Here is a 27,785-nt window from a genome sequence, read left to right as displayed (position 1 = left end):
TCTGAATCAACTAATTTACTCTAAACACCTGCAAAAGATTCCTGAGGCTTTTAAAAACTCCCAGCCTGGTTCATTACTCAAAACCGCAATCATGGGTAAGACTGCCGACCTGACTGCTGTCCAGAAGGCCATCATTGACACCCTCAAGCAAGAGGGTAAGACACAGAAAGACATTTCTGAAGGAATAGGCTGTTCCCAGAGTGCTGTATCAAGGCACCTCAGTGGGAAGTCTGTGGGAAGGAAAAAGTGTGGCAGAAAACGCTGCACAACGAGAAGAGGTGACCGGACCCTGAGGAAGATTGTGGAGAAGGACCGATTCCAGACCTTGGGGGACCTGCGGAAGCAGTGGACTGAGTCTGGAGTAGAAACATCCAGAGCCACCGTGTACAGGCGTGTGCAGGAAATGGGCTACAGGTGCCGCATTCCCCAGGTCAAGCCACTTTTGAACCAGAAACAGCGGCGGAAGCGCCTGACCTGGGCTACAGAGAAGCAGCACTGGACTGTTGCATGTCATTCGGAAATCAAGGTGCCAGAGTCTGGAGGAAGACTGGGGAGAGGGAAATGCCAAAATGCCTGAAGTCCAGTGTCAAGTACCCACAGTCAGTGATGGTCTGGGGTGCCATGTCAGCTGCTGGTGTTGGTCCACTGTGTTTTATCAAGGGCAGGGTCAATGCAGCTAGCTATCAGGAGATTTTGGAGCACTTCATGCTTCCATCTGCTGAAAAGCTTTATGGAGATGAAGATGTCATTTTTCAGCACGACCTGGCACCTGCTCACAGTGCCAAAACCACTGGTAAATGGTTTACTGACCATGGTATTACTGTGCTCAATTGGCCTGCCAACTCTCCTGACCTGAACCCCATAGAGAATCTGTGGGATATTGGGAAGAGAAAGTTGAGAGATGCAAGACCCAACACTCTGGATGAGCTTAAGGCCGCTATCGAAGCATCCTGGGCCTCCATAACACCTCAGCAGTGCCACAGGCTGATTGCCCCCATGCCACGCCGCATTGAAGCAGTCATTTCTGCAAAAGGATTCCCGACCAAGTATTGAGGGCAGAACTGAACATAATTATTTGAAGGTTGACTTTTTTTTGTATTAAAAACACTTTTCTTTTATTGGTCGGATGAAATATGCTAATTTTTTTAGATAGGAAATTTGGGTTTTCATGAGCTGTAGCCAAAATCATCAATATTAAAACAATAAAAGGCTTGAACTACTTCAGTTGTGTGTAATGAATCTAAAATATATGAAAGTCTAATGTTTATCAGTACATTACAGAAAATAATGAACTTTATCACAATATGCTAATTTTTTTTAGAAGGACCTGTATATACCCGGAGACTGAAGCAAAGTGAACAGTGGACCCAGGGAATCGTAAATGAGCGGCAGGGAGCAAGTATGCTTCCCTTCACAGGTCTAAGGGGGATTTAAAATAGAAGGGAATGCTGTTATTATTATTGGAGCTGGTATCTTGCCTGAGCTGTTGCTAACCGCATTTAGAGATATGCTTTACAGCGGCCACATGGACACAATAGACTAAAGGAGGTGTTTTCTAGACATGCTCTGCAAAGGTCATTGTGCAGGGAGGGGGAGTAGATAGACAATGTCACATTGTCAATGGAGGATCATGCGTCACCTGTACATAGGCGATTCCTTTCATTATCATTATCATCACAGGCGGGATTAGAAGTAATCTGCACAGAACAGAAAGTCTCGACACATTATTAAACTTGGTGGACAGGGCAAAAACTGCATGATTTTAGGATATATATTTTTTTTATATAATGACCTGAAAAATTTGGTCTAAATTTATGATACTTTCCCTTTAAGTATCAGATACAAGCGAAAAAAAACTAGACCTTTGTTACAAAGTGCAGATCCGGATTATGTACTGTACAAATACACTTTAGCACATGCCTTGGAAGACATATTTGCACTAAAGTGTTGTGTTTATTGAGAAAAAATGTAAATTGTGGATTAGAAAAAGCTTAAGGGGTTTTCTCAGCAGTGACAACCCTTTTTAAAAGGAGTCTCTGGGAGCAATCAACTGACCATCCCAGGTTCTGCTCCGTGGGAGGAAGCCCCGGGCCAGCCAGACAGGTCCCGTAGGGGAATTTGTAGTATTATCAGGTTAATCCATGAAATGCAAAAGAGGCTCGAGTTCAGCAGAAGCAGAGACACTTGTACAGAGCACCTCTCCGTTTTGGGTCATAGAGAGGTGCCCCCGTTTTCCTCCATAATGTCCATATGCCCTTTGGCCAGGATTTTTTCTACTCTTTAAACTGCTGCAGACACTAATACAACTTCTCAGTGATCTGTACTGAATATTTTACATCAATCCTTGTTTATAATATCGTAATCCTCTGCTTCTCTTCACACAGAGTCCCATCCTAACATTTTGGAGACCAGCAGCTGCCACTAGGGCGAGCTTACAGAATACAGATGTATACAGTCTATATGCAGTAAGCATGTAAGCTCCCCCTAGTGGTGGCTGCTAGTAAGCAAACTATTACCGTTTATATCTAAGAAATCAGACTGTTTCTGAAACTGCAGAAGATAATCGCTATGAACGCTTGTTAGCAATGATCTGGCAGTGTAATACTGCCACCGGTTACCCAATGAACAAGCAAACGCTCATTCATTGGGTAATCAGAGTATTTCAACATGTTTAAAAATAATCGTTTGCCGCAGCAGATCGTGCCTTGTAATCAGCACTCGGCTACCTGCAAACGATGATTCAGTATGGAGACAAAACAAAGCGATGCGATCGCTCGTCTCCATACTGTGGAAGGGATCGATGCATGTAATAGCGGTTCTCCTCCGCTAGTGAGCAGGTGACTGCAGGGAAGGAACGCTCCCTTCCCTAAAATTGCCTGCTAAATCTTCAGGTCTAATGTGACCATACACAGTAGATGTATGTCGATTTCTGCAGGACAAATGTGTATGGAGGCCTCTGAAAGATTAGGATCGGCAGTTGGATTCCAACCGTGCAAGCCTTTTGTTCTCAGAAAGATAAACTGCAGCAAATGTTGTCTGTTAACATCTTTCTCCCCATTCAGAACACATGTGCATGGGGCCGTCTGGAGAGATAGCCATCTGCCGAACAGTAAATTATATGGTCAGCCTCAATGGACATATACATTAGACCTATGTCGGCCAAACACACTGATTCCGTCGGTTTCAGCCAACCATCTGGTGTGTATGGTGCCCCCCCACCTTTCCTCTGATGGCTGATGTCAAGCATCTTGGGTTTCAACATATCTAGTCTTCTTGCTCTCAGGGAGTCAAACCACTGCCAGAGATGTATGGCAGCAGCTTCTTCCTGTATACACCTGCTCAGGATTGAGAGAGGTGGCTGAAAGTCGGACAATTATCTCATGCATATGGCCAGCTTTAGTCTCACAAGTCTGGATGTGTGGTGCTTGTAGGTCTTCACAAGGTTTGGGTCACTTTTCCATCTTCCACGATGCATGAATAATGCCTCACTCATACGTCAGTGATTTCCATCAGTGATCGTGAGCTAAAACCAGGACTAGAGCCTCCACCGACATAAGCGAAAGATCCGCACCTGTTCTGTGTATAGAGCCGCATCTGGTTTTGGCTCAAAATCACTCATGGAAATCACTGACCGAACACTGATGTGTGAATGATGCATAATACAGGGAGGGTGCACTAACCTTTGATGGCCTCCACGTCCTTCACATCATCATCATCATCATCCTGTGCAGTCTTTGGCTTTTCATTGACCTCATTTGTGGTGTCATTGAGATCTGACTTGTTAGGTACATGATTGGGAATGTCTGAAATGTAATCACTGTGATTTACATGCAAACCATTAGCAACTTTAGCGCCCGGGCACGGCTCATGGCTTTCATCTTCCTTCACTGCTTTTTCCTCTGTAAAACAAAAGAAACAAACCGTTTATTTAATGAACGTCTAAGGCTACTTTCACACCTGCGTTCGGGGTTCCGCTTGTGGGTTCCGTTTGAAGGCTCTCACAAGCGTCCCCGAACGCCTCCGTCCAGCCCTAATGCATTCTGAGTGGATGCGGATCCGCTCAGAATGCATCAGTCTGGCAGCGTTTGTCCTCCGCTCCGCTCAGCAGGCGGACACCTGAACGCTGCAGCGTTCGGGTGTCCGCCTGGCCGTGCGGAGGCAAACGGATCCGTCCAGACTTACAATGTAAGTCAATGGGGACGGATCCGTTTGAAGTTGACACAATATGGCTCAATTTTCAAATGGATCCGTCCCCCATTGACTTTCAATGTAAAGTCAAAACTGATCCGTTTGCATGATCATGAACAAAACAAAACAAAAAAAATAAAAAAAAATTAATTTTTTTTCACGGTAATACAAACGGATCCGTTCTGAACGGATCTAAGCGTTTGCATTATAGGTGCGGATCCGTCTGTGCAGATACCAGACGGATCCGCACCTAAACGCAGGTGTGAAAGTAGCCTAAACTACCGGTGGCGTCCAAATGTCCAAAACCTGCACTGGACAAATGAAAAAGATATTTGTTTAAGGCCTCTTTCACACGACCGTATGGCTTTTTCAGTGTCTTGCGGTCCGTTTTTCACGGATCCGTTGTTCCGTTTTTTTGTTTCCATTTTTGTTCTGTTTTTCCATTCCGTTTTTCCGTATGGCATATCCAGTACACTGTAATTACATAGAAAAAAATTGGGCTGGGCATAACATTTTCAATAGATGGTTCCGCAAAAACAGAAAAAATATGAAAGATATATGGATGCATTTCCGTATGTGTTCCGTTTTTTTTTGCGGACCCATTGACTTGAATGAAGCCACGGAACGTGATTTGCAGGCAATAATAGGACACGTTCTATCTTTCAACGGAACGGAAAAACTGAAAACGGAATGCATACGGAGTACATTCCGTTTTTTTGTGGAACCGTCAAAATGAAAGGTTCCGTATACGCAATGCAAAAAACACCCCGTAAACAGGGAAAAAAAACGGTCGTGCATACTACCCCTTTAGGGGAACCTGTAAACTGTGAATGTGGGGGGGGGGGGGAGATTAGAACCTGTTCAGTTCCTCTGTGAGAGGAGATCACTATGAGCAGGGAGTGTTGCGCTCTCTTCAGGCAAGCAGTCGCTTCCACTGATGACAAGCACGTGATATTTTTATTTTATTGCACAATTTGGGTTGGAGTCAGCACTGAAGTACAGTACAAGTTGTGAAGAACCCCATTCACACATGGGACCAAATCTGTGTGGATTTCAAAGCATGCAGTTGACTTTAATACCTTGCTCGCTTAACTCCGTCTCATCTTCCTCATCTTCCTCCTCCTTTCTTCCAGCCTCCTCTTCCTCCGATTCCGCTCCGCTGTCGCTGCTCTCTGCTTTGCCATTCACAGCCTTACAATTTGGGGTGGAAGTCAGGACAGAGCTGAGGTCTACACAACAGTAATGGCAAATGTCACGTACAATTATCACAGAGGTGTTCCAATATTATAAAGTGATGGCTTATTACCAGGATATCATCAATAGATGATCAGTGGGGTACCAACCTACCGAACCCCCACCGATACCTGCGAATGAATGGGCCGCAGTGCTGGTGTAGGACTGTTAACCCCTCCCAAGGTTTCTCTGTCCAGCGGCGCATACAACCGCCCTGCCGTGAAGGGAACGGAATAGGAAGCTACACCGGCACTGCTGACCCTTCAGCGGATAGTGGGGACCCAGAGACCGGACCCCTACTGCTCATAAAGGGGTGGCATATAATAAGATGAAATCCCATTAAATATAAACTAAACAATTAAAACCTAAAACACAGAGAGAAAGAACTCTCTACAATCAGAAGACAAGTAAGGGCAGTAACAGACTAGCAGATTGTCGGGAAGGAAGTGTTCATTAGTGGCAACACATTTCATAGCTCCTGTAGATACTGTGTATGTGTGCCAGCTGGGAAAATGAGCATTGGCCATGTTGGATTTTTTTTGGCAGACCCCGTTTTCCCTGGATCAGTGGTATCATGAATGCCCAGCTGCTACTCAATGGCCCTCCCCATATGTACGTTTGCCCAAGATGAAGCTGCGGGCTAATGACAGGATCAGGCGTTATATTTGCTGGCCAGACAACTTTCGGAGGGCACTTACATAATGTCTATGGCCAGCTTAAAGCTTTAGAAGCAGATCCTGGATTTGATCCCACATTAAACGTCAACTTACAGAATTCTGCTAGGCAGGAAAATGTGCAGGACACAAGTCCACAGGACCGCAGAGAGCAGCTGTCGGCAGTGGAGGTACGAGGCTTGGGGGCCTCGGCTATTGGCGCGCTCGGCTATTTACGGAAGTCCCATAGAAGTGAATGGAGAGCACACAGCGCAAGTGCGGCCACTGCTTCGCTGACTTCTATGGAGCTGCTGGAAATAGCCGAGCCAGCACTTGCCTATTTTTGGCACTCCCATAGAAATGAATGGAGGGCAGCTGTGCATGAACGGTGCGCTCTTCTTCACTTTGGGAGCTCCGTTGTAGAGATAGGTGCGGGTCCCTGAGGTGGGACCTGCACCTGACATTGGTTGCATATCCTAGAGATCTGCCACCAATGGTGGAGGTGAGACAACCCCTTTAAGATTCTCTTTTAGGGTATGTCCATACGTGTCGTAAACACTAGGGATTTTCAGCAGCGAAAACGCACATGGCAAATCGGCAGTGTTCAAAATCGCAGCAAAGTAGATTTAACAGATCTCATCCACAATGTCAATTTATGTTGCTGATTTTTGGATTAAAAAAATAAAAATCACTGAATAAAGTGGCCTAAATGGGAGGAAATGCTCAACCCCAAACACTGTAGCGTGTTTATAATCGGGGGAGCAAGTGATCCGTTGCTTATGGCAATCCCCAGCAAAAATGCATACAATGGAGGATGCCGGCAGCGGAGCACATGCACCACAAAGGCATCCTACACAAAATGTGAATGTGTGGATGAAAATATAAAAATACATAAATCACTGAAAAAAGGTGCACCACAATAATATGCGACTGACGATACTGGCTAGATCCTCACGCTGATGTTAAAAGCTGAGACTTTAGCCAATATCTTCCAGCCAGGGACATATCTGAGCCCTGCGCACCCCGTCAAGGTATCTCAGTGTGGTGTGGGTCCTACCGCTAAACTAGCTATCATGTGTGAACACAGTCTGATAGGTGCTAAGGACCGACTCGCAGCCAGCTCGGCTTTTAACATCAGCGTCAGGATCTAGCCAGTATGGTCAGTCGCATATTATTGTGGTGCACTTTTTTTCAGTGATTTATGATTTTTGGATTGCACAATTCGGAGGGCGAAATCTGCGGCAACCCTACAGCATTTCTGCAACAAACTCTGTGACCATCTGGTGCGGATATTGCCTCTGTGGAATCCTGACAGACACGTTGGGGATTTTCCACTGCGGAAAATCGGAGGACCTCCCATGTGTGGCTGTACCCTTCCACTGGTGAATTCCTTTCCTTGGAAAATCAGTAATGCACTGCATTATTTAAAGGGGTATTCCTATCTGAGACAATGGGGGCATATCGTTAGGATATGTCCCCATTGTCTGACAGGTGTGGGTGCCACCTCTGGGACCAGCACCTATATCGGCAACGGTGCTGACTGGAGGACCCCAGGTTTCCCTGGGTACGGCGACCAACAAGCGCTCTCCCCATAGTAGTGAATGGGAGCGTACAGCGCTTGCACGGCCACCACTCCTATTCATTTCTATGGGGCCAACGGAAAAAGCCGAGCCATTTGGAGGGGCAGTCTCTGTTTTTGACCCATGTACCTCTTTTTCATTTCAGGTATATATTTGCATTATTAAATTTCTAATATTGATCAGGAAAAGAGTTTGCCTGGTTCATATCTATATATTAGAGCCGCCTTGTATATTATTTTATTATTAGAAGTTTCAATATTCAGGTCATTTTTGCAATATCATGCCCTAAGAAAACTATTGAAGTGTATAAATAAGCAAAAAAAACATGGATCTTTCACACAATGAACCATAAGTGTCCCTCTTTGACCATCCAAAAAGTTGGGAGGTATGCCCTCGCAAAGGGGCAGTGGCACTGATTGAGTGTTTGGTAAGGCACAGAGGCTTGTCGGTATGTGCGGCTGTGCCTGGTACCGCAGCTCGGCTCTAAGGAAGTGAATTGAGCTGTAGTACCAGATAAAAAGTGAAGGGCCATGACACTGGCTGGAGTTGTGATGTCAGAGAGCCCCCCACTGAAAAACCTCTTCCACGTTGGTTAGGCTCCATGAGAGCTGCTATGGCTGATATTTTAGTATTTATTACTTTGGTCTATACATGGTGGCGAGATGGTTTACCATCATGGTGGTAACTATACACTATACATGGTGGCTAGATGGTTTACCAACATTTCATTGTATTGTACATTGTATTGTACAGTGACAATAAAGGCATCTTATCTTATCATTGGCCATGTAGTCGTGGAGGATGGCCCGTCACCCTGGTATTTATACTCTTGAAGGTGGAAAGAGGTGTAGTAACATAACATCTTAGCACTGCCTTACACAATGCACTATTACAAGAAAATTTAGACTGGCATATTCTTATTCATAATCATAGTCATGGGTGCACATCCATGTGTGCAGCCATTATTTAGTGATTTATTATGCTTGCCTTATGGATGTGCACCCATGACTATGATTATGAATAAGAATATGCCAGTCTAAATTTTCTTGTAATATTTATCTGAGGGTGGCGCCTCTTTTAGACTGAGTACAAATGTAGCTGGTTCCTTCACTGCCCTGATAATGTGGACTTGGATAAGTCCAAGAGAGGCGGTATATTAGTGATAGGGGCCCGTCCGCGGAAGCCACCTTGACGCCTGATGGATGGGCCCGACACAAGTTTGATCAAAATGTGCGCTAAGAGCTTCCATTGATCCAAATAGTAGGTATAGTACCACTTGAATTTGGAATGATCCCCATTTCTCAGCTTTACTGCTTATATGTGTGTGCAGCCATTATTTTTATTTATTTATTACACAATGCACTGTCCTGCCCTACTCTGCCGAAGTCAATGTACTGTCCTGTAACGGCATACTGTAGGTTGTCCTGTCTCTATATCTCATACAACCTATGCCATTGTATAGTATATGTCCATGAAGCACCCAAATTTACTCTCCTGAACAAGTCTTTAATCATGATTTGGTGGAGGAGGGATAATGCTATGGAGGTGTTTTTCAGGGGATGGCCTCGGCCCCTTGGTTCCAGTGAAGGGAAATTGTAATATTTCAGCATACAAGACATTTTAGACAATAGTATTCTTTTAACTTTGTGGGAACATTTGGGGGAAGTCACTTTTCTGTTCAAGCATGGTCCATAAAGGCATGGTTGGGCGAGTTTGGCCCCTGACCTTAACTCCATCTAACACCTTTAGTATGAACTAGAATGGAGATTGTGAGCCAGACCCTCTCATCCAGCACCTATGTCTGACCTCACAAATGCTCTTCTGGATGAATGGGCAAAAAGCCCCACAGACACCCTCCAAAATCTTGTAGAAGAGTGGAAACTCTTTTAGCTGCGAGGAGAACCAACTCTATTTTAAAGGGGTTTTCTCATCTGAGATACTGATGGCATATCGCTAAAATACCTCCAGAACGGGACCCCCGAAGTGAGCGGGGAGCACCCATGCATGCGCAGCCACCCTCCTTTCATTTCTATGGGACTGCCAAAATTAGCCGAGTGCACTAACTTGGCTATGTAATGAATAGAGAGCGTACTGCTCATGCACGGTGCACCCTACTTCACTTTCTGGGGCCAGTTCTGGAGATAGGTGCGGGACCTACCTCTGACACCCGCACCTATGAGACTTTGATGACATTCTTACTGATATGCCACCAATGTCTGAGATGACAAAACCCGTTAAAGGGGTTGTCCGGGTTCAGAGATGAACCTGGACATACCCATAATTTCACCCAGGCAGCCCGCCCTGACAAGAGCATTAGAGCAGTTCATGCGCCGATGCTCTCCCTTGCCCTGCGCAGGATCGCGCAGGGCAAGGGCTCTTTTATTTACTATAACACACTGCCGGGAGGAGGCTTCCACCCAGCAGTGAGCCCGGTGATGTCACTGGCTCTGATGGGCAGGCTTTAGCGCTGCCCTAGCCATTTTACAGGCTAGAGCAGCGTTTAAGCCCGCTCATCAATGCTGGTGACGTCACCAGGCTCACTGCTGGGCAGAAGCCTCCGCCTGGCTGCCCGAAGAAAAGCCCAGTACGTCACCGGATCTCCTGAAAATGCCTTTGCCCTGCGCGATTTAGCAGGGGGGCTGCCTGGGTGAAATTCTGGGTATGTCCTGGTTCAACTCCGAACCCAGACAACCCCTTTAAGGCCTATGGATTTAGAATGGGATGCCATAAAATATCCTGAAGGTGTAATGCGACTCTGGTCGGTACATATACTGGACAGGGAAACACCATATAACGTCACTAGTACGTTAGTAAGTTGCATAACTGAATTACAAAATATAAAGAGCCCCCTTTAAGGGCTTATATCATAAGATTCATTTCTGGGCATGAGTTTACGAAATGAGTGGACATTTTCTTCAACCCTCTTAGTAATAACAATTAAGATAATGTAGACAAATACCCAGGGTTATTAAGCACCGTTCTAATGGCATAAAATGTGCTGCATCAGCAGAAGCGCTGATCCTAACGCTTTCTGCCCACCACAAGGCAGACAGTCATCCGCTGGGCTGGACCAGTAGTCAGACAATCAATGCATTGATAATTACCAACATCACATGTATTATTTATCATCTCTCTCTAGAACCCCTGCAAACGCCCTGAGGTCTGATGGTATAATGGCTGCTGTGGGCATGTAATCATGACTCACTCCTAATAAGAACAAGTGGCAAATAATTCACATTTCCCTACTGCTCCGTGGCACACGCTGATTAGACTGTGAACTGTGATATCCCAAGCCTCTTTGAGTATTGTGTGTCACCGCCAAGGATCACTCGGCCAGCCAGAGTGGAATTTTACCCTGAGCTACAGGATAACATCAAATATGATGTGCAGAGAAAAAAAAAAAAACGGGAATCAAAAAGACACAAAATAATTCAAAAACATCACAGCAATTTGCAAACTGTACTAGTGTACTACAAATTCAGCTCCCTACATTTGAAGTCTATGCTGCGGTGGTACTTATTTATGTGTACTTATGTTAAAGAGGACCCCTTTGCTCGCCTGAAATGTATGTTTTAGTGCACACTTGCATTACCTGCATTGCATTAAAAAAAAAAAAAATCTGAATATTTTTTTTTTTAGAACACGGAATTGTGCTGTGCCTCGGTTATTCCTCCTGAAATCTGAACACTTTGACAACCGGGCATTACAATTTGCCTTGCGTCTGACACTGTTAGTAATGGATGGAGAGTGTCAAAGTGTGTAGGGACCTGCCCCATACTTATCATGTACTGGTCACAAGGCTGGCTGTTAGTGGAAACAGTCAGCAAGCTTGTCAGGGTTAAGCCTCATTCACACGTCAGTGTTTTGGTCAGTGATTGTGAGCCAAAACCAGGAGTGGAGCCTCCACAGACATAAGGTATAAAGGAAAGATCTGCTCCTGTTCTGTGTTTAGAGCCGCACCTGGTTTTGGCTCATAATCACGGATGGAAATCACTGACCGAACACTGATGTGTGAATGAGGCTTTAGCTGTGCTTCTACACAGTGGAGTCACATTATTATGACCACCAGCTAATATCCAGAGTAACCGCAGTGTGCAGCACGGACAGCAGCTAGACGGGCTGGGAGTGACTCAATAAGGTCCTGGTAGGTTGTCGTAGATATCTGGGGCCATGCTGACTGCAGAGCATCCCACAGCGGCTGTAAGAGGGCATGGGGGAGGATCCATAGAGTGAACACGACGATCAAGGTGGTCTGCAGATCCTCAACTGGGTTCAAGTCTGGGGAATTAGGGGGCCAGGGTAATACTTGGAAGTCTCGGTCATGCTCTTCCAACCAGTATCAGACATTTCTAGCCGTGTGATATGTCGCATTGTCTTGCTGGAAGATCCCGTCCACTCCAGGGAAGAGAAACAGCATGTATGGGTGTACGTGATCTACAAGGATGGATTCATACCCAAATCGGTTGAGAGTGTCTTCCACATGGAGGAGTGGACCCAGGCCATAACGCTGCCCCCACCAGCTTGTGTTCCTCTAGAAATGGTGTTTGTTCTCTGATGTTTCTTCTCCGACATGCCTCATGTGACTCATTGGAGAAGACAACCCTCTGCTAATCAGTGGAGGTCCGATTCCAATACAAAAACTGAAGCCTTTTCATTAGCAGAGGTGCAGTGACCATCCGTGTGCTTGGGAGCCCCATACACAGTAGGGTTCAGTGGACTGTTGTGTTAGACACATGTCTTGTGTGCCCTGGATCATTTTGGTGGTGAGCTGCTCCACTGTAGAGTGTCGTCTGCCCTCGCGTACCTTCATAGCCGACGTTCAGCTCTCGCATCAATGGCACGTGGTGCTCTGCAGTTTCCACATCGCTTATTCACAATGGTGCCATTTCTCCACTCACCATACACTTTCACCAAAAGAACAGTTCACACTGCGCAGTTTCATAAATGCCGCCACCCTTGGCCCAAAAGCCAATAATGATCCCATTTTTACAACTCAAATGCCCCTTTTACCCATGACAGCAATGAGGGATCTGTGTGCAGACAGCCTATCCCACAGCTTACGTACCCACCGAGCCAGCTCAGCACACGGGACTTCCTTCATGAGCTACGCACCGCTAATAGCGAGAGTAGGAAGTGGTCACAATAATGCGATTCGACCATTATATACAGCTGGACAGTTGGTTTTTCCTACATTGGGTTGCCTGGTGAGAAAGCTTCAATGCCCCCAGCGTGCAAATCACCAGAGGAAGCTCTGTGCACACAGCCAGCCAGGAATGAAGGCTGGGAGATTTCAGCTCTGAAGCTTTGCGCTGTAACACAGGGATATAAACCTGAACATACAATTTAAGCAGGTACAGTACAGCTAGTAAAAATAGCCAACATCTCGATGTGGACACACCAGGGCTTTCCTTCTAAGCTGCAGTACGGTGGCTGAACGCTCTAAACTTTTTGTAGATTTTTTTTCAAACTTCGGTTAAAGACGACAAAACTGAAATTTCCTTCATACCTTCTAAAGACTTAGTAACTCTGTCCAGTCGGACTGGCATGCGGAAGGAAAGGAGAGGGAAAAAAAGAACAGAAAGTTGTGATTGGAGGAAGTGGACAGGCAGAAACACAGACTAATATTCTAAAACACAAAGGAGTTTGGCCAACCTGAAGTTACACCAGATCCTCGCCCATGTTTTTTGTCTTCCACTATTTCATAAAATGGACCTATGACATGCAGTAATTCTTCCACTTTCTCCGTCACTGGCATTGTCTCAAGGATCTAGTGTCCAAAAGGCAAGAGGTCATACAATAACACGAGATCTTAATGTATTACATCTCAACACTTCTCCATTAAAAACGGACCAAAAGAAAATAAATAAAAAGCCTTTGAGAGCGGATCAAGAAGTGAAAACCACATCTTGATAAGCCCGAGGCTGCACTACTGAGACATCTGAGGATAACGCCCCCTTCTGAAGTGTGTGGATCCAAATCATCATATACATGGAGAACATGTACAATACACGTCCGTGAATCACAGACATGTGAATGAGGCTTAAAGGGGTTGTCTCACTTCAGCAAGTAGCATTTATCATGTAGAGAAAGTTAATACACTTAAGGCACTTACTAATGTATTGTGATTCTCCATATTGCCTCCTTTGCTGGGTGGATTCATTTTTCCATCACATTATACACTGCTCGTTTCCATGATTACGACCACCCTGTGGCCGTGCTTGCCTCTAAGGTGGCTGAAACCACGGGAGCTCACATAGGCTGGTGCTTTTTCCTATAGCGTGTAAGCATGTGATGAAAATGAACCCAGCCAGCGAAGGAAGCAATATGGACAATCACAATACATTAGTAAGTGCTTTGTATTCAATTTCTCTACATGATAAATGCTATTTGCTGAAGTGAGAGGACCCCTTTAAGCCCTAGCTTCAGGAACGGAGTGCAATTCCAATAACCTCTGTATGCACAGAACGAAGTACGGCCGACTACAATTGCTACAAACGGTGCAGTTGTCAGACAGGCCCTACAATGCAGATCACCTCGGCATTGGGTTGTCACTCGTGCCAATATCTGACTGCAATCAACCTTATCATGGAAGCTATAGGCCCAAGGCCTAAAGGCTGCACTACTGAAACCATGTCTCCTTCCGATAGTGTTGGGATACAAATGATCAAATACATGAATGTTGGCCTGTATACATGGATGCCGCTAGTCAAGCCATGTGTAGAGTAAATCCAGCCATAATCGAGGTCTTCTCTGCTTCAGTGCAGCTAAATGTATGATTGTGCCAATAAAACGATTCCCGCATGAGCCCCCTCTCCCCGAATGCATTTAACACAACAGCAGTTATCGCCACGCTGTCTTTTCAGCCTCAGTGACCCAGATATTATAATTACTTTCAGGTCACCGGATATCATCCCATAACTCAATCCAGCATTAAAACAATATACTCCCCAGAGCCGCACGAGCACCAGGAGGCTATGAACTGGCCGGGTTATTGACCTGTGCTCTAGTTTTCGCCTTGCGTTGTGCTCGGCTGTCTGCACGGACCTCATGTATAATTCTAGTGGACGCTACCCGACCTAGAAGATAAGCGAGGGGCCGGGGACGCGAGGTGCGAGCAGCTTCTGGATGAAATTACCGCACGCAATCTACTTAGCTGTAATCAAATCCCAGCAGAAATCTAATGACCCAGATCATTACTCTGTCCTGAGAGCGCGAATATTCCCAGAATTTCACATTACTACTGTAGGCTTTACATGGGAATATCAGATTGTCAGTTTCTGGCAGACATGCTGGAGGTTGTAGTTGTATATTTTATTAGGACTTACCACTTTCCGGAGCCTGGTGGATGCTCGGTAGTTCTACTCTATATCTCTATATTGGGGGGGGGGGGGGGCGTACAACCCAACCTACCAAATGGGATCTGACAATCTAATGTCTATAGGGATGGCCCAATGCTCCTACCAGTACCAAGTGAAATGAAGATGGCATGGTTTGACTTTGGTTTGGATGGTTGGCCTATGGACAACACTGGATTATTAGACCCATGGCTAGGCCCCACGCCAATCGCCAGAATAGGATTCCCCAAGTTCCCTGTGTGAATGGAGCAGTGGTGTGCATATGTGAATAAATGAGGTGCTTGTCAGAGTGGTGGCGTGCGTTCACATAACGTTTTCCCATCCTTTTAACGTATAGAAAAACGTATACGATAAACGGATGCCTCAGACTGATGCCATACAGTGGCATCCGTTCACCAGTATACTTTTTTTTTTTTTACCGGACTGTGCAGGATAGAAGAACGTGGTGTGCTGCGGTTTTTTTAATCCTTTCTTTGTAACGTAGAAGTCAAACGGAGGCATAAAACGTGATGTGAACCCACCCTTACATATGCACACTACTGCTCAATTCACTCGGGTACCCCAGCTCTCCTGATCGGTGGAGGTCCCAGCAGTCATAGCCCCAGCAATCACGAATTTTTCACCTATCCACACTGGGCAATCCCTTTAATTTAACCAGTCGTTTGTTTTCCCTGGAGATAAGCAGCAATAGAAATGTCTGGCGGCTATTTCTCTCCACCCTGGAACTGGCAGTGATAACTTTCAGTCGAAAGACTATCACATGTGTACGACTCCTTTCATAATCCAGGATATAATCTACATGACCGATACAGAATCAGCCCATCTAAGGCTACTTTCACACTAGCGTTTTTACCTGGATCCGACAGGGTTCAGCAAAACCGCTTCCGTTACTGATAATACAAGCGTCTGCATCCGTTATGAACGGATCCGGTTGTATTATCTTTAACATTGCCAAGACGGATCCATCATGAACTGCATTGAAAGTCAATGGGGGACGGATCAGTTTTCTATTGTGTCAGAGAAAACGGATCCGTCTTGCTCCGCATCCCAGGACGGAAAGCAAACTACAACATGTTGCGGTTTGCTCTCCGGTCTGGGAACACAACTAAACGGTACGGAATGCATTTTGGTGCATTTCGTTCTGGTCAGTCAGTTCTGTCCCCGTTGACAATGAATGAGGACAAAACTGAAGCGTTTTTTTCTGGTATTGAGCCCCTATGACGGATCTCAATACCGGAAAATATTATCGCTAGTGTGAAAGTATCCTAAGCATATGATGAGGTCCTTAAACTGAAGGGGAGCCTTAGGACTTGTTCACATGATTGGTATTAAGTGGACCGAGGAAGGGCATGAGCAGAGGATTGCGTTATAAGCACAAGCACTACGCAGCCTATGACGACATTAGCGTTTCCATATCCTGTATAACTTTAGCATTCAGACAGACTCACCCAATGTGGTCGGACCTGTGGAGGGAATCATACTTGCTCCCCACCAAAGGGTTCTGGCTCTTTCGCTCACCCGCCATGACAGCTCTCCGGTCTTCCCGTGTAAACACCCAGTTTGACTGAATTCACATGGCTGTTGCAGCCACTTACTGGCTGCAGTGGCCACATGGCCCCCATGCATCATTCTCACTAGGTCATGTGCATGGCGGACATTGACTTCAGCAGCCGGATGTTGACGCGTGGAGACTGGAAAGCGGCATGGGAGGAGTGAGTGTGCCGGAATCCAATGGCGAGGAGCAGGTAAGTATGATTCCCTCTGGAGGTCCATGTACATTGGGGGGGTCCACCTAAAAGGCCCCCACGGATGAACAGCCCCTTTAATGCTCAGATGACTACTAGACTGAATCAATATAGACTTGAATATGCTGAACAAATCCTATAGGAATTATCATGAAGCATGCTTGGCCTATACTCTATAACTTCTTACCTTTTTCATTTCATCAACATAAGCAATCATGGCGTCTTCCTTGGACATGTCGCCCAGCGAGTTCCAGGCATCCCTGAAAAAAATCAACCCAATAAAGGGAAAGAAGAAAATAATCTGTAAAAAAAAAAAATGGTTCAGTCTAATAGGTATAAGATGTCACTGACCAGAAGCAGATCCTCTCTCCTGCTGGGACTGAGCGATTCAAATGTGGGACACATTATGGGAGAACCCATAGAATAGTCGGGGAATTTGGTTAAACAACCAAAAACTGTTTGTTGTATGCACTTAGCCATAGAGACACACAAGCAATTGGCCAATATTAAAGGGACTGTCTCACTTCAGTAAGGTCCCTTTCACACGGGCGAGTTTTCCGCGCGGGTGCAATGTGTGAGATGAACGCATTGCCCCCGCACTGAATCCGGACCCATTCATTTCAATGGGTTTGTGTACATGAGCGATGTTTTTCACGCATCAGTTGTGCGTTGCGTGAAAATCACAGCATGTTCTATATTCTGCGTTTTTCACGCAACGCAGGCCCCATAGAAGTGAATGCATCTGCAAGCAAGTGCGGATGCAATGCGATTTTCACAGATGGTTGCGAAGGAGATGATGTTAATTAATAGGGATGAGCCCCGGGACCTCATTAAAGTTCATTTACTTTATTATTTTCCATATAACATGGTTTTAATGAAAAATAAATAGCATTCTGTATTAAAGAATGCTAAGTAAAATGTCCATTGAGGGTTAAAAATGTATAACAAAATTACTCACCTCATCCACTTGATCGCGCAGCCGTTATCGTCTTCTTTCTTCTTCTTCTTGCAGGACCTGCGCTGACGTCATTGTGCTCACCACCGAACCCAAACCCGAAATTCAGTGAAGAAGTCCGGGTTCGGGTCTGGGTACCAACATTCAGTTTTTTATCATGCGCGTTCCAAACGCATTAAAACGCTTTGCACTCGCGCAGCAAAAAAACTGAACAACACAATCGCAGACAAATTGCGTGCGAACCTGCCCACAACGGATCCGGACTGAATCCAGCACGCTCGTCTGCAAGGGGCCTAAGTGGCATTTATCATGTAGAGAAAGTTACTACAAGACTCTTACTAATGTATTGTGATTCTCCATAGTGTCTCCTTTGCTGGCAGGATTCATTTTTCCATCACATTATACACTACATGGAACCACCATCGATCCGCTGTCTGAAGAGGCCGCAGCTGCAGCCTCCTCATGGACTTAAGGGTGCATTCACACGATCGTATGTATTTTGCAGTCCGCAAAATGCACATCTGCAAAAAATATGAATGACGTCCATGTTGCATCCGTTTTTTATGGATTCATTGTAACAATGCCTATTCTTGTCCACAAAACTGACAAGAATAGGACATGTTCTATTTTTTTTTTTTTTTGCGGGACTACGGTACGGACATACGGATGCGGACAGCACACGGAGTGTTGTCCACATTTTTTGCAGACCCATTGAAATTAATGGATCCACATCCAATCTGCAAAAAATGCGGATCAGAAATACGGTTGTGTGAATGGGGCCTAAGCCTGTATTAGGCCAAAGATTTTAGGAATGCTTGTTAGAGATGATCTGGCAGTGTAATACTGCCATAATTGCAAATTTAAAGCATGTTAGAAAATCATTGTTTGCTGGAGGCAGATCCTGCAGTCTAATCACAGTCTGCTGCCGGCAATAATGACTTTGTATGGGGACGAGCGATGGCATTAGCGATCACTCATTACAATACTGTGGAGGTGATCACTGCATGTAATAGCAGGTAAAGTTGTAGAGCAGCACAGACGGACCTCATCGACCAATTTCGGAATGCACCAGCCGCAATAAGACCACAGATCCACAGCAGTCCACAGAACAGTAGAGAAAAGGAGGATCACAGCAGCATATCCGGTGTATCTTTTATTAGAAGCCTTGAGTGCGTACAAAAGCAGAATACGACTGTGGCGAAACCAACCTCGCCACTGGGTTTTGGAGGGGCCTGGTTGCCAGCCTCTTGCCCCAGGATTATGGCCCATACTAACTTTGAAGGAGAAGACAGACCGGCCGCACAGCTTAAATCTGTGGAACTGTTTTGGACAGAAAAGCCATGAGTACAGCCAGGCCCAAGAGACTTTTACAACTAATTCGTGCTATGTTGGGATGTTAAATGTCTATGTGTATTGTAAAGGGTGGGACATTGTATACGTTGAGTAGTGAGGTCTGTTCCATTGTCTCTGTGTGTATTGGCGATTGCCCTCTGTCCTGAGAGATAATTGAATTACAACTCGGTTGTCTCCAGGACAGAGGACATTGTGTATTCTCCTGCCTGTGATGATTATGTTAACCATGGTGTACCATGATTATATCACAGGCAGAGGGGAGGATTCTATGTGGGTTGTAGCCTTTGTGTTATTGGTAATTGTATTTTGTTGATTGCGTTACAGACAGAGGGAAGGGGGTTTTGTGTACAATTGCTGGGAAGGTTTCAATACTGTAAATGCATGTGATTGGCTAAAATATAAACTGTCACAGTCTTCTACAAGGGCCCCAGGGGGAGTGTCCCTTGCTAGGAGACCTCCATAAAAGGCTGAAAAATAACCCATTAAAGAGTTGCTGTTTTACATTCAACATAGAGCCTCGTCTCATGTGTATGGGAATTGCTATACGCTGTATACTACCCTGGCTATAACTACTAGCTCTTGTAAGAGCTGTTCCTGCTCTCTGGATTTAGGAGAGGTTCACCAACTGGAGCCTGGAGCCTTGTCGTAGGTCCAGGGTGGGTAGGAGACGGTGAGACCTCAACCAAGCTTCGGCGGTTCGTGGGGTCTGCAGTGCTTACGATGTCAAGTGGAGTGCTTGGAGTCCTCGGGAAGCACTAGGAGCATCCATCGACCGAGGTACCCGGTCGGGGTGCCAGGAGATCCGTTACAACGACATTTCGGCTACGCAGTAGCCTTTATCAAGCTTGATAAAGGCTACTGCGTAGCCGAAACGTCGTATTCTGCTTTTGTACGCACTCAAGGCTTCTAATTAAAGATACACCCGATATGCTGCTGTGATCCTCCTTTTCTCTGCATGTAATAGCAGTGCTCTCCACTGACGAACAGGCGATTGCTGGGAAGGAAAGCTTCCCTTCTCCACAATTGTCTGTCTCATCTGCTCGTATAATACCAGCCTTAGCAAGCACAGAGCTGTACACTGTATAGCGGCTGTGACTGGTATTGCAGTACAGACCCTTTCCCATACATGGGACTCAGCTGCACCTATCGGAGAGATAAGGATCGTGGACGTTGGATTTCAACTCTCCAAATACTTTTATTCTCCATGAGAAAATCTGCCGCCAGAGTTTTCTGGCAATAGCTTTCTCCCCTCTCATCTCTCACTATATGTGCATCCTCGGCTGGGCCAAGCATGCATACGTATGGAAGGATTGGGTGAGACAGATGTCGGCTGAATGAGCATTTAGCTGACAGTCATCTCATGTGTATGGCCAGCTTTAAAGGGGTTTTCCCATCAGACATCCTAGAGGGGGTAATTGAGAAGCCGGCCACATCATCTTCTCACAAGTTTTGTCGGCTGGACTCATGGTAATTTGAAACAGCCCCTTCCCAATGCCATTCGGAGGTTGTAAACTGAGAGTTTTCTATTCATTGACAACAAGCAGAGATAATACATTTAGACGTGAAAAAAAGCATGTTAACTGCAAACAGTTTCATCATAGGAAGAGAAATCCCTCTACGAAGCTGGTAAACACATGGTGCCGCTCTGTAGGCTATATTTGCTGATAAGCGCCAGTACAAAGGGTACAGGCTGCAGGTCACGAGCAGGCACTTGGACTTGCAGACTAGCGGTGTCTGCTATGGCAAAGTAATGGATATACAAGCAGGTGCAAACAGCTTTATATATACACAGAAGAGCGTAAGGAGTCACCATTTGTAACGACCAACAGGATCCCAGAATCCGGGTCTCTGTATATTGCACGGTCCTTGCGTTGCTTGCTTGTAAAAACTGTAGAACTTCAGCATCATTTCATTGGATGGTTGGAAAGAGCCTGCAAAAGACATCACAATTCACTACGGTGAAGCCCGAGATCTGTCCTCGGCAATAGTCCACTGCGCTGGTCGTCACATCCCAAGGCGGTTAGAAGTTCTCAGTCCTTGCTATAATGGAGATCATGTCAACAGCCAGCGTCCTCACTCAAGCTGAGCTTGCGCAGCGCCTGATTCTTATACACACCAGGCAACCAAAGAGCTGCAGTGCAAGGATCGGTTCTGACCGCACATCATATGGCAGAAACCGCTGTGGTTTCTGCCATGGTTTTTCCATGTTGAAGGTTGAGGTTCCACACTTGGTTTAGCAGAACCGCGAGGCTGCCGTTGCAGTAACCACACCAAGAATGGACCTGTACATTCTTGGCACGGTCTGGAAAACCGCATGGGGAAAGTCCTCAGCTGTATAAACCGTGGAGCGCCCTCCCATTGAAAACAATGGGAGGTGGTTTCAGCATGGTTTTCAGCACCGAATCCATGCTGAAACCCTTGCCAAACCAAGAACCTACCCTAAAGCAGAAGGGCGCAACAGCTCAGCAGCCCGTGCCTCTGTTAAAAGGAGATATTCATAATAGGAGACACCTTACGATTTTGTAAAGAACCCCAAGTCAGCAAACTAGGGTTCTCCAATTTCTGCAACTCATTCAAAAAGGGGACGGGCTTAATGGGAAGGCAGCGTGGTTTAGCGGAAAAGGGGCGTGGTCTAAGATGCACTGTTTTGCGCCAAATTGTTCATTATTCTGGCTTAAAATTCTGTCTCAACATAAACCAATCAGTAGTTGGTATAGCCTTACACAAAAGTGTCTCTCCCTGCACCACATTCATCATCCTGCCTGAGCCCCGGTGATAAATCTGGTGCAGGTCTAGACCTATGAACACTCGTTCCCGATAATCTGTCCGTATAAAGGTGCAGCCGATCACCTGACGAATGAGAAAATTATCATTTCTGGGCAGCAGATCGTACTGTCTAAACAGCGATCTGCCGCCCAAAAACAATGCAGCGGTATGAGGACGCGGGATCGCTACAGCCATCGCTTGTCCTCAATCAGCTGCATTGTTTCCTGGGCAGCAGATCGCTGTTGAGACAGTACGATCTGCTGCCCAGAAAGGATAATACTGTGGAGGTGATCGCTGCATGTAAATGCAATGCTTCACCCCCACTTCCTTCCTGATAATCCAGCTGCTCCTCTGGCCGCGTGAACTCACCATAAGTTTACACCATCTACAGGGTTAGTAAAGGCAGGTTTACACGGCCGATGAAACAGATGATTGTCGGGAAGGAAGCGTTCCTTCCCGATAGTCGGCTGATCCCTCAGTGACGGAGACCTCTGTATTTACATGCAGCGATCTCCTTCACAGTGTGCGGACGAGGGGTCACTAATGCCATCGCTCGTCCCCATACAGAATCATTGTTTCTGGGCAGCGGTTGATGATTGGAGTGCCTGCACGAACGACAGGATCACCCGATCCACATTTAGATGATCGCAGGAACGCTCGTTCCCAATAATCTGGCCAATTATTGGTTCGTGTAAATCCACCTTAAAGGGAGTCTGTCACCAGCATTTCACTTTTTTAACCCTTCCCACAGCTCCCTAGCATGCTTACAGTTAATCAAAACGTTACCTCTGGCATCTTTCCTGCTCTTATAAATCCATCAAAAACGATCTTTATAAGATATGCAAATGAGGGCTCGCAAGTGCCCAGGGCCGGCGTTGCTCTCTTAGGTGCCCTGCTTGCTCAGCCTTTTCATTGCGTCCCCCCGCCTCTTCCTACCCTCCGCCCGCCCATCCTTTCCCTCTGACCGCCTTTCTCATAGCTTGTTATTCCGCTGAGATCCCGCGCATGCGCACTCCGTCCGTCGGCCGGCGCATGCGCACTGCGATGCCCATTCCTTGTACGGAATCACAGTAACTATTGCGCATGCGCCGGCTAACGACGCGAAAACTCAACAAAGGAGGCGGTCCATCGGCGCATGCGCATTAATTACTGTGATGCCGTACAAGGGAATGGGCATCGCAGTGCGCATGCGCCGGCCAAAGGAATGAGTGCGCAGGCGCGGGATATCGGCAGAATTACAAGTTAGTAGAAAGGCAGTCAGAGGGAAAGGATGGGCGGGCGGAGGGTAGGAAGGGGCGGGGGGACGCAATGAAAAGGCTGAGCAAGCAGGGCACCTAAGAGAGCAACGCCGGCCCTGGGCACTTGCGAGCCCTCATTTGCATATCTTATAAAGATCGTTTTTGATGGATTTATAAGAGCAGGAAAGATGCCAGAGGTAACGTTTTGATTAACTGTAAGCATGCTAGGGAGCTGTGGGAAGGGTTAAAAAAGTGAAATGCTGGTGACAGACTCCCTTTAAATCCGCCCCCGTGTCTTAAGTGCAAATAATACATTGCATCGTCTGATTCTCACCATTCTTGGGCAGACTCTGGATCACACTCACAGCTGCCTCAAATCTTGTTTGGTGAAGGGGTTTCGTGTCCGCCATATTGTAGCCCAGGTGATTGCAGACAACAAATCTTGACAGATCAAAATGCTGAAAAAAAAAAGTACAAAAACGTTATTATATGACCCATGTACAACCTTATATGAAGCTGTAACAGGCCACCCCTAAAAGTCTATAGGGCCCTGGTGTACCGCCATAGCCTTCCGATTTCTTACAAAGGACATTTCATCAGCGGCCATGTTCCGAGCGCTGGCACACAAACAAGAATTATTCCTATCAAACGACGGGACATCAGTGGCGATGGTTTAATAACGCTTATTACTGGCTGTTCCCAGAACATGTGCAGCGAGTAATATTACCTATGACACCGGCTGACCTGTTACATGTGCACTTGGCAGCTGAAGGCGTCTGTGTTGGTCCCATGTTCATATGTGTCCTCATTGCAGAGAAAAAAGATGTTTTAATATATGCAAAATGAGGATCTCGGAGCAACGGGGGCGTTACCATTACACCTAGAGGCTCTGCCTCATGATGATGTTTACACTGCCTGGCCCTATCTATCAAAGTGCAGAGGGTGTAGCAGACATGCGGCAGGTGCAGAGAGAGCAGAGCCTCTCGGTGTAATGGTAACGCCCCCGTTGCTCCTAGAGGCTCATTTGCATATATTAAAACATTATTTTTCTCAGCAATGCGGGCACATATGAACACGGGACCAACACAGACGCCTTCAGCTGCCAAGTGTCATAGGTACAAATCTGCGGACAGGTGCCCTTTAAGTGCGCAGTCATCAGCCGCTTCACAATTACATACAGTAAATATAGTTCACCATTAAACCTATAAAGACGTGAGACTTTCCATTACTAATAATACTCCAGTAATTAGCAGGTTCCTCCAAGAAACAATTATCACGTCCTGGATGCGTCGCCCTAACACGCAGACAACCCGTGAGGCCAGAACTACCCCTCCCCCAGACCCGCATTATACGGGCGCAGTCCTATGTCCAGGCAGCACTGGGGTCTCATTGCTCGGTGTCATCTCTAATCTCGGACTCCTAGCTCTGCAGCTGTCAGATCCTGCTGAGAGTTGTAGTTTTCTTTCAGCCCGAGATCACTGCACAGTGTGGTTAATGTCATAGTACGACTGCAATGCCGCAGTTCAACCTTTTTTGTGGTTTTTAACTATTCAAGTGAATGGGACTAAGCTGCAATACCAGACCCAGCCGGAAAGTGGCCGGATCCTATTATAGTCAATGGGGATCCGGCGGTGAACGGTAGAATCCGGTGACCTTCTCTGCCGGATACATCGGAGATGCCTAAACTCTTGGATGGTATAACCGTGTCTGACTGTCAGACGCACAGATCTCGGACTTCCAGGGAGGCCGTCTCTTGGAAATAGGAGCTCTCCATCTATCTCCGTACCCCGTCCTAGGCCTGTGTCTCAGTTTCCTATATAACCCACTTACTTTGTGCATCATATACGCCCCCTCCAGTCCTTCATACACCCCAGGAGTAACATACAACCCTCACAGACACTACAGGTCCCTTTACACGGGATGAGACAGCAGCAGATTGTATGGAGGGCAACGTTCCTTCCCGGCAATCGCCTGCTCGTCAGCAGAGGAGACCGCTGCTATCACATGCAGGGATCTCCTCCACAGTATGGGGTGGGAGCGATCACTAATGCCATAGCTCGTCCCCATACGGACCCGTTGTCTGCCAGCTCAGTGCTGTTTAGACAGCGACGCAAGTGTGAAAGTAGCCTAAGGCTAGTTTCACACTAGCGTTCGGCTGTCCGCTCGTGAGCTCCGTTTGAAGGGGCTCACAAGCGGACCCGAACGCTTCCGTCCAGCCCTGATGCAGTCTGAATGGATGCGGATCCGCTCAGAATGCATCAGTCTGGCGGCGTTCAGCCTCCGCTCCGCTCAGCAGGCGGACACCTGAACGCTGCTTGCAGCGTTCGGGTGTCCGCCTGGCCGTGCGGATCCGTCCAGACTTACAATGTAAGTCAATGGGGACGGATCCGTTTGAAGATGCCACAATATGGCTCAATCTTCAAGCGGATCCGTCCCCCATTGACTTTCAATGTAAAAGTCTGGACGGATCCGCTCAGGCTAATTTCACACTTAGCTTTTTTTTTGACAATATAATGCAGACGGATCCGTTCTGAACGGAGCCTCCGTCTGCATTATTATGATCGGATCCGATCGAACGCTAGTGTGAAAGTAGCCTAATACAGGCATCAGGCAGATCACCTGCACTGTGTATCCCAGCAGAGAACAACCCTCCCGCGATTCTCCAGATCCGGCACTGCTGGATGCGAAGGGAATGCCCGCCAGCCTTATTAACTATAACTAACCGGCAAAGATGCGGAGAATCAGCCGGGCACAAACCGCTGCACGCTGCGGTTTGTATCTGGCAGATTCCTGCCATTCTCTGCCGAATCTCCATGCCACAGATGTTAAACTAGCCTCAGCTGCCCATAGCAACCAATCAGATTTCACCTTTAATTTCTTACAGCTCCTTTGGAAAATGAAAGGTGGAATCTGATTGGCTGCTATGGGCAACTAAGCCAGTTCTACTTTACACCAGTTTGCTAAATCTCCCCCAATACCTCATCGGTAGAGGTCTGACGAAGGGCGCCCCCACTGATCAGCTGTGTGAAGAGACCACAGCGCTCCGATGATCGCTCCCGCCTCCATACAGCTCCCCAAGCACAGCGCCGTCCATTGGATAGTGGCTGTGCTTTGTATTGCAACTCAGCCCCATTCACTTGATTGGAACTTAGCTGCGCCTAGGTCATGTGACTGATTAACGTGATGTCACCGGTCTAGGAAGAGGACGCAGCGCTCACCATGGCCTCTTTAAACTGATAATCGGCGCGGGTGCCGACCAATACTGAGGACGTTCTAAACTCTCTTTTAAGGTCGCACAGCTGCAGTCAACCACGAAACCCTATGACCCATGGCTGTGGTGAGACCACCACTGCCGCGGCATACAGCTGCACACGTTAGGGCTCTACACCAAATGCAGTGCACAAGCCAGGTCCGAACAGAGCCTAATGTAGCAGTCATACTGCCGCGTCACACACTGTAATGGCCTCCGGCGACAACTTTGGAGAGTTCTGACACGTCCCGGGCTCCATAAGACACTAGACATCACATACAGTCGTACCACAGCCACCTCGCCACTCAGTCTGGCAGAAAATCCTACCACGTGACTCTGTTTGCTGTCAGTGAATGCAACTCTCGGGATTTACATCCAGAGGCGGCGGCTCGTTAACCGTGCCCATCAGTGCTTGAAATCAGCCTTCTAGCTGCGTGAACAAGAATGCTTCCAATCAGTGACAGCAAGCAGAGATTTTTGTAAGCAGCGAGGGACTGAAACAAAAAGTCTATTAGAAAGTTGCAGAACTTTTCATGTTCTGATCAAAATGTAAATTGTAACTATAGAGATGGGAAGCGCTGGGCTGGATCTATACGTCCCATGCGCCTCTACCTCCAATCCGGGGGGGACCCCAAACCTTAGTATCACTTGGGGGGTCCCAGCAATACTCTGCGCCACTGGGGAGTCCCAGCAGCAGGACCCCAATACTCTGCACCACTGGGGAGTCCCAGCAGCAGGACCCCAATGCATATAGAGACAGAAATAACATGTCCAGTGGAAGTTCTATGTGCCCGTCTCTAGAGGCCCCCTTTAAGCCCCACATTATGGGGGCACCCTTACACACAGGCTATGTATATAGTGTCAGGTACAGAGATCTACAGCTCAGCAGGACCGTCACACACTGGATACAAAGGTCAGGGAGGAGTGCGGCCGGGCGCAGCAAACAAAGCACCGGGCCCCAAACCAGCGACTCCTGCCGCATACGGCGCCGTCTAGGAGACAGCGAAGCGTTACACAAGGAGGAAGCCATCACCTGTGAAGACACCCGCAGAACCCGGAGCCGTCATACTGTCCCCATCTGTCAGAACCCGCAAAGCATCTCGGGAAATGTAGTCCTCTGGGAGATTCACGAGCACAGCAACGCGTGATCACTAAGGATTTTTTTTTCATTATTATTCAAATAACTTTATTAGTACCTACATTTCCGTGACAAGCACATTGTAAACATTAGGGCGGCCATTTTGTTGTAGTAAGCTTTGATAAGGAGGAAATAAATCAGTAAAACACAAAATTGTCTTTTTCATGTACAGTATCTAGTGAAGTATACTGGTCACTACATGGCCATTTTTATATATATTTTTTTCTTCATTTGGTTGTAACAATTTCATCAGTTCTTGGGTTCCAATGTTACTATTTTATATTTACGCCATATGGCCGCACCCGCGCAGCGTTTTCCACTGCAGAATCAA

At 46.7% G+C, this 27,785-nt stretch overlaps 1 protein-coding gene across 2 annotated transcripts in view; it reads right to left on the bottom strand.

Annotated features, from left to right (window-relative positions):
• ACBD5 (acyl-CoA binding domain containing 5) overlaps positions 1-27,459 on the bottom strand; it is a 40,381-nt gene extending 12,922 nt beyond the window's left edge. Inside the window, exons 1-8 of one of the 2 annotated variants that reach the window (XM_044293360.1) lie at positions 27,350-27,459; positions 23,401-23,524; positions 20,873-20,993; positions 16,942-17,014; positions 13,307-13,421; positions 13,161-13,193; positions 5,268-5,417; positions 3,681-3,899 (exon numbers count right to left, since the gene is read on the bottom strand). In XM_044293360.1, the coding sequence (XP_044149295.1) occupies positions 3,681-3,899; positions 5,268-5,417; positions 13,161-13,193; positions 13,307-13,421; positions 16,942-17,014; positions 20,873-20,993; positions 23,401-23,476 (787 nt within the window). In that variant the 5' untranslated portion in view covers positions 23,477-23,524; positions 27,350-27,459. The remainder of the gene's footprint in view (positions 1-3,680; positions 3,900-5,267; positions 5,418-13,160; positions 13,194-13,306; positions 13,422-16,941; positions 17,015-20,872; positions 20,994-23,400; positions 23,525-27,349) is intronic. The other variant, XM_044293361.1, reaches the window with a different exon arrangement.
• Between the last annotated feature and the right edge of the window lie 326 nt (positions 27,460-27,785).

The sequence above is a fragment of the Bufo gargarizans genome, chromosome 5 (genome assembly GCF_014858855.1).
Source record: "Bufo gargarizans isolate SCDJY-AF-19 chromosome 5, ASM1485885v1, whole genome shotgun sequence".
NCBI classification, from domain to species: Eukaryota; Metazoa; Chordata; class Amphibia; order Anura; family Bufonidae; genus Bufo; species Bufo gargarizans.
Note: the sequence above shows the minus strand (reverse complement) of the source record. Positions and strands in the feature narration are given on the sequence as shown.